The sequence below is a fragment of the Amblyraja radiata genome, chromosome 16 (genome assembly GCF_010909765.2).
Source record: "Amblyraja radiata isolate CabotCenter1 chromosome 16, sAmbRad1.1.pri, whole genome shotgun sequence".
NCBI lineage: Eukaryota > Metazoa > Chordata > Chondrichthyes > Rajiformes > Rajidae > Amblyraja > Amblyraja radiata.
In genome coordinates this window covers 26,865,154-26,882,715 of record NC_045971.1, presented here as the reverse complement: position 1 = coordinate 26,882,715, position 17,562 = coordinate 26,865,154, and the positions used below count along the sequence as shown (strand labels likewise).

General features: G+C 42.7%; 1 protein-coding gene across 1 annotated transcript; it reads right to left on the bottom strand.

Annotated features, from left to right (window-relative positions):
- Window positions 1-9,959, bottom strand: tmub2 (transmembrane and ubiquitin like domain containing 2). Its single transcript, XM_033035361.1, has 4 exons — window positions 9,826-9,959; window positions 7,568-7,643; window positions 5,481-6,101; window positions 1-360 (listed from the first exon to the last, which is right to left on the bottom strand). The coding sequence occupies exons 3-4, from the start codon at window positions 6,077-6,079 to the stop codon at window positions 9-11; spliced, it is 951 nt and encodes a 316-aa protein (XP_032891252.1). The 5' UTR covers window positions 6,080-6,101; window positions 7,568-7,643; window positions 9,826-9,959; the 3' UTR covers window positions 1-8.
- Between the last annotated feature and the right edge of the window lie 7,603 nt (window positions 9,960-17,562).

Here is a 17,562-nt window from a genome sequence, read left to right as displayed (position 1 = left end):
ATGTGCCTTTATCGACCATAAATGCCAAACACGAGAAAACTGAAGAAAACGGTAACACCAACCAGGGAAACTGTGGCTGGCGCAGTGAAGAACTGACGGTAGTTAATGCGGTAGTACCAGACTACAGCAAGCATGATGACAAAAACTGGGATCATCAGATTACCCACATTAAGGGCGGCTTGGTTCTGCTCCACCATAGAAGAAACAGCAGGGCCTGGGGAGGATGAAGTTTGTGAAATGTGACAATGGATGACACAGTTATCTGTGATGTTGAGTGATCCAAGAGTGCGGGACTGATCTTGCAGAAGCTGGCCTTGGTAAATGAACTTCATTTGCTGCTCTCGTCCTGGGAAATATTTGCTGGAATTCAGGGAGAAGGGACAAACATTAATAAGGAGACGAAACAGAAAATTAGTCGATAATTTTCTTAAATAAGCAGAAAAATGCTGACCAACAAAGCTGTATTCAAGAAGAAAAAAAAGGTCTGTTTCCGAAAATACTTTCGGTTTCCATTTTTTTTAAAACCGACATTCCCCTCTTTTGTACCTTGTTCCAATTCCCAGTGTGAAGAAGATCATTAGCCATGTCGAGATGTTTTTAGACAGGGTTGCAGACAGCGATCAATGTCAAGTCTTAAACTAAGTGTAGAAACCAAATTAATCTTCCACTATCCAAATTGTAACCAGCGTAGGCAAAGAAACATGGTTCATTTTTAGTACATGTGTGCTAGAAGATAGTTATAATTTGGCTTTCGTACTAAATTGATCTATTTAACTCCAACATCTTTATTAATGGTAAAATCTTGCAATGTGTATGGCATATCTCCAGATCTTTACAGCATAGAATAAGTTACCAGAGTGTGATTGACACGGGCCCCGTAAAGTTGAAGTAATATAAACTGGAGAGCCTTGCATTCCTATATTTTAGCCATTCACATGCTACAGGAAACCTACATCAAATGGTTTTGTTCAAGTTACGTACCTTGATTTATCAATCCTTCCCTCCAGTACGGTCTTTGAACAATCCATAAGAATTGATTTCCATAACTTTTGAAATCATTTTAACATAATTCTAAATATTTCACATTTTAGTACTACTAAATTTGATGAACTGTCTAGGATGTCACTTCGTTGACAAGTATTTATTTAAGAAGAGTAGCGTCACCCCTCCACCCAACCAAACAAAGGAAAAAAATCAGCAGAATGATCATCTGTTTACATAAAAAACACAGCTTATCATTTCCGGTAATCAAATATTTTTAACAAAAAACTTTCTGGCAAAATGAAATTTGTCCTTTGATGATAGTGTTAGCAAAAAAGTGCTAATTGTACATGCGTTTTTAGAGGATAAAGAGGTGGCAGTGGAATGCTAAACAGAGTGTTAAATATCTCTGTATTAATAATGGAATGGATACTCCCAAGGCTTTTAAAAATAACAACCATCACAACTCCTTTTGATATTCCAATTGATAAAACATAACATACAGTGCCCTCCATAATGTTTGGGACAAAGACCCATCATTTATTTATATGCCTCTACTCCAATGTGCGATTTGTAATAGAAAATATGTGGTTAAAGTACACATTGTCAGATTTTATTAAAGGGTATTTTTTATACATTTTGGTTTCACCATGTAGAAATCACAGCTGTGTCGTCGTCGTCGTCCCCCCCCCCCCCCCCATTTCAGGGCATCATAATGTTTGGGGCACATGGCTTCACAGGTGTTTGTAATTGCTCAGGTATGTTTAATTGCCTCCTTCATGCAGGTATAAGAGAGTTCTCAGCACCTAGTCTTTCCATCACCTTTGGAAACTTTTATTGCTGTTTATCAACATGAGGACCAAGGTTGTGCCAATGAATATCAAATAAGCCATTATGAGACTGAGAAACAAGAATAAAACTGTTAGAGACACCAGCCAAACCTTAGGCTTACCAAAATCAACTGTTTGGAATCGCAAAGGGACTGGCAGGCCAAGGAAGACCGCCACAGCTGATGACAGAAGAATTCTCTCTATAATGTAGAAAAATCCCCAAACACAGATCAGAAAAACTCTTCAGGTGTGGATTTGTCAATGACCACTGTCTGCAGAAGACTTCATGAACAGAAATACAGATGCTACACTGCCAAGATGCAAACCACTGGTTAGCTGCAAAAATAGGATGGCCAGGTTACAGTTTGTCAAGAAGAACTTAAAAGAGCAACCACGGATCTGGAAAAAGGTCTTGTGGACAGATGCAATGAAGATTAACTTGTATCAGAGTGATGGCAAGAGCAAAGTATGGAGGATATAAGGAACTGCCCAAGATCCAAAGCTTACCGCCTCATCTGTGAAACACGGTGGTGGGGGTGTTGTGGCCTGGGCATGTATGGCTGCTGAAGGTACTGCCTCACTTATCTTCATTGATGATACAACTGCTGATGGTAGTGGCATAATGAATTCTGAAGTGTATAGACACTTCCTATCTGCTCGTTCAAACAAATGCCTCAAAACTCATTGGCCAGCGGTTCATTCTACAGCAAGACAATGATCCCAAACTTACAGCTAAAGCATCAAGAGTTTTTCAAAGTTAAAGAATTGTCATTCCTTGAATGGCCAAGTCAATCACCCGATTTGAACCCAATTGAGCATGCCTTTTATATGCTGAAAAGAAAACTGCAGGGGACTAGCCCCCAAAACAACCATAAGCTAAAGATGGCTGCAATTCGGGCCTGGCAGAGCATCACCAGAGAAGACACCCAGCAACTGGTGATGTCCATGAATCGCAGACTTCAAGCAGTCATTGCATGCAAAGGATATGCTACAAAATACTAAACATGACTTCTTTAATTAACATGACATTACTGTGTCCCAAGCGTTATGGTGCCCTGGGATGGGGGGGGGACTATGTATAAACACTGCTGTAATTTCTACATGGTGCAACCATAATGTATAAAAATGGTCTTTATTAAAATCTGACAATGTGCACTTTAACCACATGTGTTTATTTTTCTATTACAAATCTCAAATTGTGGAGTACAGAGGCAAATAAATAAATGGTAGGTAGACAAAAATGCTGGAGAAACTCAGCGGGTGCGGCAACATCTATGGAGCGAAGGAAATAGGCAACGTTGTTGTTTGTCTACCTTCGATTTTCCAGCATCTGCAGTTCCTTCTTGAGCAAATAAATAAATGATTGGTCTTTGACCCAAACATTATGGAGGGCACTGTATAGTCTTCTGAAAATGTGTAAACCAATGCCAAATCAATGGATGTATTTCCAACTGTGACTGATGTTCCTTTTCATCCATCCTCAATGTCATTGTATCAATTAGCAGATGAATTACAGCTGATTGTCATCATTACTCATTTAAAACCATAGAATTGAGTTGAATGTCATTTCAAACAAATAAGCACGAGGACATTAACAAGTTCCATGAATTATGAAACCATAAGATACCAAGCCTGATAAAGAATATGGATATTGGTGGCACTGGGAAAGTTCACAAATGATTCCAATAGCGTTCACATAAAATGAGGTTCCTGAAGACTTAAATAAAGAAAGAGCAGTTCCTACCTGAAGGGAAACTTCTGATTCACTGTAAAGGTCATGCAATATAGGTAGACTAATGAGATGGGAGTGTCGGAATTCAGAGGTCATCAGAAAGAACAAACAAGTAACAACCGGTCTCCATCATCGAGGCGTTTAAATATTTTGGGTATCTTAATTAACTATAGACATACAAATTCTCCAGATTGAGTCATCCCAGCTGTTGCTGTCCTACAATGGCTCCAGGCAATGACTTGATTGTTATCAAACCCCACCATGGCCTCATCCATTCCCTGAACTCCTAGAACCACCTATAAAGGAGCAACTATATAGTCGACATCATAACCCTTGCATTGTTACTCCTTCAGTTCCAGCTTCTTGCTCATTCCATACTTTCATCACACCATTATTAGTGGCTGTGCTTTCCCCTATTGAGGTCATAAGCTGAAGAATGTCCTGTCTTAACCTCCACTTTTATTTCCTCCTTTACATTCTTTAAATATTACCTCCTTGATCAAACTTCTGGTCATCTGACATGTGGTTCTTTTTTTGTTCAATAAAATTCTTGCAGTGTACGTTTGGATGTTTTTGCTATGCTGAAGTGTTCGTTTTCCTCCACAGATACTGCTGAACTCGCTGAGTTCCTCCAGTATCATGTTTCTTACTCCAGATTCTTGCTTCTGCAGTCTCTTATGTCTCCTGACTGACAGTTTGCTTGACACTATTTTTAAAATTATGAATTCAATACTCAATCAAGAATGTGAATACATACTCTAAATTGCAATTTCAGAATAATAGGTTGATAGAGCTGCTTGAATGAAGATATAATTATTTTTATGGGATGTTAAATTCAAGCCACGTGACATTACCATTGCTTAATGGACACTAAAGATGACATTGCATTTTAACATTAAGAGCAGAATGTTTTCCCAATATTCCTCTCCAATGTAGTACAGGAGATGCAAATGCTGGAATTTGGAATTGATCAGGCAATATCTTCAGAGGCAAAGATATAGACTTTAGAGATACCGCGAGGAAACAGGCCCACCGAGTCCACGATGACCAGCAATCACCCCGTACACTAGCACTATCCTACACACTAGGGACAATTTACAATTTCTCCAGAGGCCAATTAACCCACAAATCCGCACGTCTTTGGAGTGTAGGAAGAAACCGGAGCACTCAGTGAAAACCTATGCGGTCACAGGGAGAACGTGGAAACTCCATACAGACTGCACCTATAGACAGGATCGCACCCGGGTCTCTGCCGCTGTAAAGGAGCAACTATATAGCAACGCTACTGTGCTGCCCAAAGATAGTCGACATCTTAGTTCTGATACAGGGTCTCAACTCGAAATTTCGACTATCTCTTTGCCGCCATCCATAGTGTTCCTCCAATAATTTGTCTTTTGGTCTCCAATGTTCTTCTTCATCAACTTGTCATTCACCTCATTGTTGACACACTTTTTTGAAACAAGAACATATAGAAAATAGGTTAGTCACTGTGCTCCTTGTTCCTACTCTGTCTTGCGTGGAGATCTTGGCTGACCTTTTCCCTTATCATTACTAAATTCATCTTGTCATTCTCTTAAAGTAAAACAAAACCTTGTCTACCCTGTCAAGCCCCATTAGAATTTTATACATTACCACATGTTTCTGTCACCTGTTACCAAAGGACAAAAACCTGTCATATCGCAGTTAGCAAAGGTTGATATGGCATGGACACAGGCCGTACGGCCCACCGAGTTTATACTGACCAATGATCACCCATTCACACTAATTTTACATATTCCATTTTATCATCCATTCCCTACATAAAACGGGTAATTTACAGAGCCAATCAACCTACAAACCTGCAAGTCTTTTGGAAGTGGAAGGAGACCGGAGCATCCAGAGGAAACCCAAGCTGTCAGAGAGAGAACATGCATGAATTTAATTTACAAATTTCTTACCTCTTTAGAAATCCAATAGTATCTTCTGGTTTTACTCGTGCAACCTCTTCAGTGTCATTTAAAAATTTCAGCCTCACTTTAATTTGCCCTTCACCCTCTTCAACACTATCCACTGTGAGTGTACGAGCATTACAGTTCTCAAGCATTGCAGGGTCCAGTCCCTCATCAGTACTAATCCCACTGGTTGACGTTCGCTTGCGCAGACCCTGTATGTTTAAAAGAGGATCGATATTTGCATCGGTTAAACCGGAAGCCCCTTCGACTGGCACCTGCTCATTGGTGGGTCCATTGTTTCCAGGCGATGCTCCAAGCCCAGAATCATTTTCTTCCTCTGGCTTTTGTTCAGCAGGGGCAGATGCTGACTGGGCTTCATCTGCCTCGGGTGCTGCTGCATTTACCACGTATCGCTCGACGCTGCTCAGCCTGACTAATGAAGTGTTCCCCGTTGTGACAATGGTCCCGAATATTTGATCACTACGATCAGCAACATGTGTGGAGAGCCAGGCAAGAACAAGTGCCAGAACCAAGAAGACTATTCCGCACAGGACTGTAACTTCATCACCAACTCCTTCAATGAATGACATACTGCTGGGGTCCATTTATAGAAAATGCTCAAAAAATCTGAAGAAAATGAAAACAATGTCAATAATGCCATGCAATTTGTCATTATAAAACTTTGTTACTAACGTCACCGCAAGCATTTTAGATATCCTAAAAGTGTTTTGCTATTTATCCATTAGTTACAATATTCACCTGATAATCAAGTTCGTTTTTATAATAAATATCCTCCACTGGTTTGAAATAAGCAATATAAAGTTGAAATGTATGATTGTTAGAACTGGGTTTAGAAACTTTAAATCACAAGGAATCTGATAACCGATTTCCTCTCAAAACACACGGGTTAAACACACAGGCTAAATTAATGGATGACTGTGGACAGCCCCAAGTGTGGTGGTAGAATCTGGGGAGAGTTGATGGGAAAGTGGGTTAGGATAGGATTAGTGTAAATGGATGTCTGTTGGGTCAAATGGCCTCTTTGTGCGTTGTATCTCTCGATTGCTCTACAACTGACAAGGAAGGAAACAGAATCATAATATTCTTACACAATCACACTAATTTGGTTCAGCCAGCTCTCTTAATTCGGATACAAATATTCAACAAAAATATTGAATATTCATAAGGTAAATAGAACAAAATATTTTTGAATGGGGACTAATGAAAGATTCAGCCTTTTGTAAAACATTTAATTTTTGAATTACTGAGCTTCAGTTACAGCAGGACTATAAGAGATCTAAATAAAAATGCAAGTAAACATTTAATCGACATAGGTACACGCCAGGGTCACATTGGATCGGACAATAGCAGTACTTGTAGCATGACAAACTATTAGAATTTTTACTGTGAAATATCCAAAGCAAGGCCAAGGAGATCAACAAATGCCTGCAAATTAAGGCACATAGTATGGTGCTGTGAATCTCACAAGGACCAAACAAAGGAGAACTGTTGATCTTCAGCATGAATTTCAGCATTAGTTCAACAATCATTAACACTGATACAGCTATGGAAAGTTAAAAGAGTAAAATAGATTAATAGGAAGGGAGAATCTTCCCACTTTCCCATCAACTCCCCAGATTCTACCACCCACATAAACATTTGGTTTGTGGGCGGCCACGGTGGTGCAGCGGTAGAGTTGCTGTCTTACAGCAATTGCAGCGCCAGAGACCTGGGTTTGATTCCGACTACAGATGCTGTACTGTACAGAGTTTGTACGTTCTCCCCGTGAGTTTTCCGAGATCTTCGGTTTCCTCCCACGGATGTGCAGGTATGTAGCTTAATTGGCTTGGTGTATGTGTAAATTGTCCCTAGTGTTTTTATTTTATTATTATTAAATCGTTGAAAACATTAGCGACACAGTGGTATTGGTTTCCGACAGGCAAATGTTTGTAGGATAGTGTTAATGTGCGGGGATCACTGGTTGGTGCAGATTCGGTGGGTCGAAGGACCTGATTCGGTGCCGTATCACTAAACTAAACTAAAACCCCTTCTCTGTTTTTGAAGGCAACAGGAGTCAGTTTAATTAAATGAACCTTTTCTATGAAGAAATGCTTTCTGACATCACTTCTGGATAGCGCTTATGTTTACGGCCCTTGGTCCTGGACTCTCCTGCCAAAGAGAAGATTTTTTTTTAATGTATTTATCTTAGAAATACTTTAAAATAATCTTAAACACCTTAATTACAACAAGAACAAAATGTCCTTTAGTTAAGATGAATCAATGTTATTGAGCCAATAACTAAAACATACATAAGTCGTCCTTCCGCTTGGCTTAAATCGAAAAACTGAAGATATCACATACATTTTGATATATCCATTTGCTATCTTTAGCATAATTCCAGTGTCATAGATATTTATTCATCTGTATATATTAGTGAAGCCTTTCAAAAAGACCATAGGGGCCTGTACTAAAATACAGAAGAAGGAATGACATAGTTGTACAAGGCGTTGGTGAGGCTACATTTGGAGTTTAGTTTAGTGGAAACAGGCCCTTTGGCTCACCGATCGACAAGCACCCATTATTAGTAATAATTAATTCAACAGCGTATCAGTTGATGGGTTTAGAGACTTTGAGGTGGCAAAAAGTAAAATTTAATGATTCACTACATGCTTAAAGAATAAGTTAATTGTAATGAAAATAAACAAGAATCATATTTAAAGAGCATTTAAGACAAGCGAAAAGACGACATGTATGTTTTAGTTATTGGCTCAATAACATTGATTCATCTTAACTAAAGGAAGACTCTAAAACATTAGGCATGTAGGCATGCGTGAAACATTTCAATTGCTTTATGATTACTGTGTCACTAAAGCAGCACCCAATAAATGTCTATCTCTGCATAAAACTGAGCTTGACAGAAAAGATAAATTAGTGGGAGCAGGAATATAACTACAGTCCATTTGGCTCAGGAAGAGCTGGATGATACGGAAGATACATGGAGAATTGTGGGATGAAATTCACTTCCCATTTGACAACTGAGGTCAGAAGTGCAAGTTACAGTCACTGCCATGTGGGATGAGGATAATATTTCAGAGACCTATGTAATTAAAGAACCAATTAGGAGCAAACTTCAGTTATAATCAAATGAATGCTTTATAATGTATTGTTACAGAACACCAAATAACATGGGGTGACAGTATCTTAAGTGTGAGAGAAGTTAACGTTTCCATGGTTGGTGAAAGACATCCCTAAACATAACATTAGCCCATCATAAATTATTTTATAAGTATCTGATAAAACATTTTCAAGTTTTGAGTGGAAAATCAACTCTCCAACATTTAAGAATTCCTCCTTCATGGGTTGATTAAATTTCATTTCCGATTGAAATATATCATGCCCATCTCCGCACCAATAAGTTGGCAATTTCCAAATTCTTGGTATACATGGTTTGTAACTTTTTATTTTGAGTGATTCCATAACTCATGTTTAAGGGGATACCCTGACAGACTTCATGTCAGGGGTTACCCTGACATAATTCATGTTTCAGGCCATACCCTGACAGACTTGAACCAAAAGGTTATTTTAAGGTTATTTTAAGGCGGAAATTCTTTAAGCTGCCTAAAAGTTAAATTCTGTTTAGTTTGTTGTCACATGCACCGAGGTACAGTGAAAAGCGTTATCCAGTCAGCAGAGAGAAAATGCATGATTACAATCGATCCATTTAGAGAGTATAAATTCTTAAGGGTTTCCAAATTCTTGCTATACATAATTTGGACTTTTTATTTTAATTCCATAATTTGTGATTTGATGCAGATGTAAACCGCATCAGGACTCGTGCCCATGGCACCTTTGGGAATGGTTATACCTACAGAGCTGCAGAGATGCTGGCTAACAACGAAGATAGACACAAAATGCTGTCAGCGGGCCTGGCACCATCTCTGGAGAGAAGGAATGGGTCCAGACGCTCTGCTAGCGTCAGGGGTGGGACTCCCCGCAGAGAGCCTTCTGAGTGCGGTTGCTGCGGCCCTTCTGGCCGTCGCCGAGGGGACTCGGGAACAGGGTCCCAGATTCTTGGGACAACATCCATAGGATCGCGGGCGACTGTTACAGGGTCCCCGGGGACCAGCCACAGGGTCCCCGGGTCCCTGGCAGGAGCGGCCGCCCGCAGCTACAGGTATCCCGGGGTTTGCACGGCCGGGTTTGTACGAGGAGCGGGCGTTGTTGTGGGTGCCCGGGAGCGGCCGCAGCCTGGGCCGGGCTGAGGGGAACTCGACCCCGCTGCACCTCCCCCCGGCCCCAGACTCACGCCGAGCCGCTGCCCGAGGCCCCGATCGTCGCCCCTCGCCCTCACCTGTGCCCTGACACCATATTCCCGGGGCGCTGCGAAATGTCGGCTCAGCAGATTCCTCCCGGCCTGCGCCGCCGCCACCGCCACCATCAACACACACACACTGCGCTCAACGTCACTGCAAACTGCGCCCTCGTCGCCGGAGCGCAACTGCGCCGTGACGTCACCCCCACACTGCGCGCTGCCGCCCGACTGCGCCGTGGCGTCACCACAAGCTGTGCTCTCCCACCCGACGGCGCTCTGGACGTCACGTGAGCAAGAGGAAGCGGTAAGTTCTGGGTATAGGGCCTGTCCCACTTGGGCGACCTAATCCGCGAGTTCTGGCGAGTTTGCCCACGACTCATACTCTGAGCATGGTCGACACGAGATCGTAGGAGGTCTTTGTGACTCTCCTTCATGCCAGAGAGTAGTCCCCGTGTACTCGAGGTTGGTCGAAGGGCCCCGTTCCTGTGTTGTACTGTTCCATGGTCTATGTCATAATCTCAGAATGTCTCAGTGTTATGGAAGTGGGTTTTGGTTTGTGGGATGCTGGCACCAGTACGGGGAAAGTGGAAGTTGTCCAGCTGCGACAGACTGAAGAGGCTGGGAACAAGTTTGCCAGTAAGCTACATAACTAATGAAGTGCAGAGGCTTTAAACTAAAGAGCTGCGGCAAAGGATCAAAGTTGGGATGCTACGATAAATCAGTACAAAAAGGCTCAACAGGAAGGAATTCATATGGGAAATATTAATAGATTGGCAAGTAGGGATAGAAAGTACAAATGCAACAGTAAATCTAACAGCAGACTAAGCTGGAATTAACTAAAAAATATTAAAAGGACAAACCTAAAGGTTCTTCTGATTGCATGCTGTATTACAAGTGAACACACATGAACTGAGAGTCAAATAGAGATAAATCTGACCCGATAGTCATTGCAGATTTATTGCTGCAGGATAAGGGGCGACATTGTGGCGCAGCAGTGGGGTTGCTGGCTTACAGTGCCAGAGACTTGGGTTTGATCCTGAAGTGACTACAAGTGCTGTCTGTACGGAGTTTGTACGTTCTCCCCATTCAATCATGACTGCGGGGGGTTTTCTCCTTGGTGCTCTGGTTTCCTCCTACACTCCAAAGACCTACAGGCTTGTAGGTTAATTTGACAATGGTAAAAATTGTAAATTGTCCCTATGTGTAGGATAGTGCACATGTACGGGGATCGTTGGTTGGTGCGGACTCGGTGGGAAAAGGGCATATTTCTACACTGTATCTCTAAAACTAAACTAAATAACTTATTTTAGTCCCCTCGCCCCACCGAGTCTGCGTACACTAGTTCCACACGCTAGAGACAATCTACAGAAGCCAATTAACCTGGAAACTCACACATCTTTGGAGCAACCAAAGCACCTCGAGAAAACCCACGCGGTCGCAGGGAGAACGTAATACTCCGCTCAGACAGTACCTCCTCAGTCAGGATCGAACCCGGGTCTCTGGTGCCATAAGGCAGCAATTGTGCCGCGTGAAAGACACTTGACGTTTAGGAAGGGCAGGAAGCTTGAAAAAGCAGGGAAGTGGCTGTGCTAATTAATGGTTTTAACGCAATAGAGAGTGATGTCCCAAACTCAGGCAACCAAGATGCAGAAACCATTGGGATGAGAAAGCAAAATATGAAAAAGGTAGAAAGTAGCCATGAAATTCACTCAGGTAATATTGTTTCCATTGTCAATTTAACCCATTTGTACAGGTTGTGTCTGCCATTTACTTACCAGTGTGTTGCACCAGCCCATAACAATTAACTTTCACCTCTGTCAAGATGTTCTTCGTGCTCCCCTCACAATAATAATGCAGTAGAGTGGAGAGTAAAGGAAGAAATAATGAGAGCTCATCAGAAAGAGAGTAATAACCATAAGGATTTTAATCCACATATTGATTGGAAAAATCAATTGGGCAAGGTATCCTAGATAAGAAGGTCAGAGTGTTTTTGAAGTAATTTCTTAGAAGAACCAAATAGAGAACTGACTACACAACAATTGATATTGTGCAACAAGATATGGTTAATTTTTGACCCCATAGCAAAGGCACCTCTGGGCAGCACCTCTGTTGCTGCCCAGAGTGACTCATGAGTGAGTTTTACTTCAATTTGAGGGAGAGAAGAATAGGTGGAAGACCAGTACTTTAAAAAGATCAAGGGCAATTGTCAGGGCAGAAAGTATTTTTAGTAGAAGCCTTTTAGCTAAAGCAAACTGGGAAATTAGGCTAAAGGAGCAGACAGTTGGGAAACGGTGGCGGACATTTTAGGGAATCTTTCAGAATACATACAATAGGTAAATTCAATGAGTAAAGATCCAAGAGTCCATCACCGGCTTCGACCTCCCCACCGTCAAAGGGATCTATCGTAGTCGCTGCCTCAAAAAGGCAGCCAAAATCAGCAAGGACTCACACCATCCTGGCCACACACTCATCTCACCATTGCCATCAGGAAGAAGGTACAGGAGCCTGAAAACTGTAACGTCCAGGTTCAGGAACAGCCTCTGCCCCACAGCCATCAGCTATTAAACACAACTACTAATAAGCTCTGAGCTCTGAACTGCAAAAGACTATATTATTATTTGTTATTTGCACTATATTTGTTATTTATTGAACTTTTTCTTTTTTTTTCGCCGTTATGTACAATGTTTACATATTCACATATTCTGTTGTGCTGCACGTAAGAATTTCATTGTCGCATCCGGGACATATGACAATAAAACACTCTAATCTCTACCAACTATAATGAACTAAAACAGGTATTTTGTATCAATCTTCACAGCTGGGGAAGCAAGAAGCATCCCAGGAAAAGCTGTACACCAGGAATTGGGAGGGAGGGATAAACTCAGGTAAATCTCAATCACCAGGGCAGTGGTGCCGGTCAAATTGCTGGAGTTACAAGTCTCAGAGTCCTGATGGAATCCATACTAGGGTCTTAAAAGAAGCGAGTGATGAGATTGACGATATGTTGATTTCAATTTTCTAGAATTCACTAAATTCAGGAAACCCATGTTTAGAAATTAGCAAATGTAACTGATCTATTCAAAAAGGAGGGAGATAGGAAGCAGGAAAATAAGGTCAGTTGGCTTATAAAAGAAAGCCAACTTTAGGGAGGACGGGAGGGAGGCCAGTTGAAGAAGTCCACTCTTCTGTGGAATTCTTTGCCACAGAAGGCTGTGGAGGCTAAGACAGTGCATATTTTTAAGGCAGAGATAGATAGATTCTTGATTAGTACAGGTGTCAGAGGTTACGGGGAGAAGGCAGGAGAATGGGGTTAGGAGGGAGAGATCGATCACCCATGATTGAATGGTGGAGTAGACTTGATGGGCCGAATGGCCTAATTCTACTCCTATTCCTTATGACCTTAACAACTATCAACTGAAAAAGGTTAGAAACTATTTTAAAGACATTATAATAGAATAAAGACACTCCCCACCTTAGAAAGAGTCACAGAGTATGGAAACAGACCCTTCAGCCCAACTTGCCCACACTGACCAAACATGTCCCATCTACACTAGTCCCACTTGCCTGCGTTTGACCCATATCCCTCCTATCCATGTGTCTGTCTAACTGCTTGTGAAATGTTGCAATAGTCCCTGCCTCCATCCCCTCCGGTAGCTCGTTCCATACACCCACCAACTTTTGCATGAAAAAGTTACCCCTCAGATTCCTATAAAATCTTTGTCCCTAACCTTAAACCTATGTCCTCTGGTTCTCGATTTCCCCACTCTGAGCAAGACTCTGTACGTCCACCCGATCTATTCCTCTCATGATTTTATACACCTCTATATAATCACCTCTCATCCTCCTGCAAATAGAATCCCAGCCTGTTCAACCTCTCCCTATAGCTCAGGCCCTCGAGCTCTGGCAATATCCTTGCAAATCTTCTCTGCACCTTCTTCCAGCTTAACAACATCTTTCCTATAACATGGTGCCCAAAACTGAACACAATACCCTAAATGCGTCCTCACCAACATCTTATACCACTGCAATATGACCTCCCAACTTCTATACTCAATACTGACGAAGGCTAATGTGTCAAAAGCCCTTATGACCACTTCGTCTACCTGTGACGTCACCTTACTCATTATGCAACTTACGTACACTCGCACTTGCATAAACAATTCTGTAACTCAGTCACGAGTTCAATCAAGGCAGTTTGTATTTTAAAATTTACATCTGTAATGTGACTAAATGATTGCAAGACAGGGGGCGGAAACAAGCCGGCAATGGCGGCGGAGCTTACCCAGAAGGCCACACGCCACAGAAGGTGCCCCAACTTGCCATGTTATTTAGGTGGATGAGGCGGTGTAGAAACATAGAATCATAGAAAATAGGTGCAGGAGTAGACTATCTATGGAGAGAAGGAATAGGCAACGTTCCGGGTCCATTCAGCCCTTCCACGTCAAGCGTATTTCTAGTTTAATCTACGAGGAAGTGCCTGGAGTTAAGGTTTTCCTTGAGAATGCCATCAGGGATTCAGTAACTGTACCAAACATGTTGAATGCATCGAAACACCAGGGGCACACTTTGTTTGGGTTCACAGTCTAAAAGATCAAAGTGAGAAGTGATTAGCGAACCAAGCTAGACAAAAATGCTAGAGAAACTCAGCAGATAAGGCAGCATCTATGGAGAGAAGGAATAGGCGACGTTTCGGGTCGAGACCAAGGGATCTTTTAAGAACCACTAAGTTATTCGGAAAGATTGACAACTGGGTTCTACCTCTTTGAAAGGCAAATAATCTATCCTGAAGATGTGCAATGTGTCAGTTAAAAGACAATGCTACATATCAGGATAGCTCAGGGAATGAGGGGGACCACACAGGACGTGTCTGATTTTGCATAAGAAAATTTACATGTGCACTGTAGTACTCCAGGCAATGCTAACTTACATAGAATCTGACTTATGCAAGGGTTTACGGAGCATAACCCATAAGCAAGTCTGAAGAAGGGTGTCGACCCGAAACGTCACTCATTCCTTCTCTCTGGAGATGCTGCCTGTCCCGCTGAGTTACTCCAGCATTTTGTGTTTATCTTCGGTTTAAACCAGCATCTGCCGTTCCTTCCTACATAGTAAGACGGGGAGAGTCCGTACTCAATAAAATCATGATAATCAGGTAAAGTAAAGATGCTTTAGTGGAAAGGGCATCACATTTGACTAAGTTGTTAAGAGTTTTTGAAGGAACTCACAACTGTAGATGAAGGGAAATAATGGATGTTTCATACATTGGTTTCCAGAAGGCAATTGATGAGGTGTCACATCAAAAGGTTACTGTGGAATATAAAAGGTGACGCTATAGATGGTTACATAACATGAAACATTGTAGCGGTAACAAAAGCAAAATAGAAGTCATTGTTGGAGGAATACAGTTAGATAGGTTGGGGCAAACGAGGAGGTTTTGGGGCAGGAGTTAGGGAGGACACTAATAATCCTACATTCATCTTTTGATTCAATCACCATATGTGAGACTGTCATATCTAATTTATTTAAAAAAATTAATAACTTGAGATGGTGCAGGTACAGCAGGCAGTGAAGAAAGCTAAAGGAATGTTGGCCTTCATAACAAGAGGATTTCAGTATAGGAATAGAGAGGTTCTTCTGCAGTTGTATAGGGCTCTGGTAAGACCAGATCTGGAGTATTGCGTACAGTTTTGGTCTCCTAATTTGAGGAAGGACATCCTTGTGATTGAGGCAGTGCAGCGGAGGTTCACAAGATTGATCCCTGGGATGGCGGGACTGTCATATGAGGAAAGATTGAATAGACCAGGCTTGTATTCACTGGAGTTTAGAAGGATGAGCGGGATCTTATAGAAACATATAAAATTATAAAAGGACTGGACAAGCTAGATGCAGGAAAAATGTCCCCAATGTTGGGCGAGTCCAGAACCAGGGGCCACAGTCTTAGAATAAAGGGGAGGCCATTTAAGACTGAGGTGAGAAAAAACGTTTTCACCCAGAGAGTTGTGAATTTGTGGAATTCCCTGCCACAGAGGGCAGTGGAGGCCAAATCACTGGATGGATTTAAGAGAGAGTTAGATAGAGCTCTAGGAGTTAGTGGAATCAAGGGATATGGGGAGAAGGCAGGCACGGGTTATTGATTGGGGACGATCAGCCATGATCACAATGAATGGCGGTGCTGGCTCGTAGGGCCGAATGGCCTCCTGCACCTATTTTCTATATTTCCATGGAAAGGTAGTTCATAGTTAAATACTATCCAGATGGTATATAGACTCAAAAAGCTGGAGTAACTCAGCAGGTCAGCAGGGCTGCCAACTCTCACGCTTTGAGCGTGACACTCACGCATTTAAACCAATTCTCACGCCCTCACGATGAAGACAGAATTCTCACGCTGTCTTCAGTCCCTGCACAGCAAAGATCCTATAGCGGAGCTATAGGATCTTTGCTGCACAGTTTGTCTCTTTGCGCCACATGACAGCGATCTGCACGGATTGGGGAAACGCGTCGGTCCCGGGCAGCGGGTGCCAGCGCTTTTGTGTGCCGTCTGCGAGCGCTGCGCTTCTGGCTGCCGCGGCAACCTCGCTCCCTCCGTCCCTCCCTCCTGCCCTCCAATTCACACGGCGGCGCCAGCGCCGCCAATCCACGCTACACCGTGTGTGTGTATCCGTGTGTCTCCCCGTGTGTGTGTCTGTCTCCCTGTGTGTGTGTGTGTGTGTATGTGTCTGTCTCCCTGTGTGTGTGTGTGTATGTGTCTGTCTCCCTGTGTGTGTGTGTGTGTTTGTCTCCCTGTGTGTGTGTGTGTATGTGTCTGTCTCCCTGTGTGTGTGTGTGTGTGTGTATGTGTCTGTCTCCCTGTGTGTGTGTGTGTGTATGTGTCTGTCTCCCTGTGTGTGTGTGTGTTTGTCTCCCTGTGTCGGTGTGTGTGTCTGTCTGTCTCCCTGTGTGTGTGTGTGTGTGTGTGTTTTCCTTTGTGTATGTGTCTCCCTGTGCGTCTGTTGTCACATCCTGGCCTTAGACAGGGTTGCCAACTCTCACGCTTTGAGCGTGAGAGTCACGCATTTCAGCCAACTCTCACGCTTTGAGCGTGAGAGTCACGCATTTCAGCCAATTCTCACGCTGATGACAGAATTCTCACGCTGTCTTCAGTCCCTGCACCGTTTGTCTTTTTGCGCCATATCACAACGATCTGTGCAGTCTGGGGAAGCGCGTCAGTTGGCGGCTGTGAGTGACGTCGCATCTCTTCTCTTCTCTTCTTTCTTGGTTGGATGTGTAGCCGCCGACAACATGAAGCAGCTGGAGATAAAACTAACCAGGTGAATCGGTTGTAAAACATGGGGAGGACCACAATGAGGCCAAACATCTAGGACAGGGTTCGGCAACCTACGGCACACGGGCTGAATCCGGCCCGTAACCCGAACAACAACGTTTTTTTTCAATTCGTTTTCGCAGAGTCGGGGCAGGCGTGCCGACCTGAGAACTGCAGCCAGTCCCTGGGACGCGAGCTGATCTGGGAATGGCAGCCAGTCCCTGGGCACGCAGAATGCCAACTTGATCATTATGGACAAATTGGGCCAGCCACGTACATGTTGAATAACTCTGACTCTATGAAGATCTGAATAGGCTTAGAATGACTATTTAAGCAAAATTGCCCCCACTTTCCCCATTTTGATTCTTGAGATTAATATCCCTTTACTCTGTTAACAGCGTTAAAGTACTTATGAGGTCGAGTCAGGAAAGGGAACATGTTATTTTTTTTTAGTTTGTTTTAATTTGTTAGTTGAT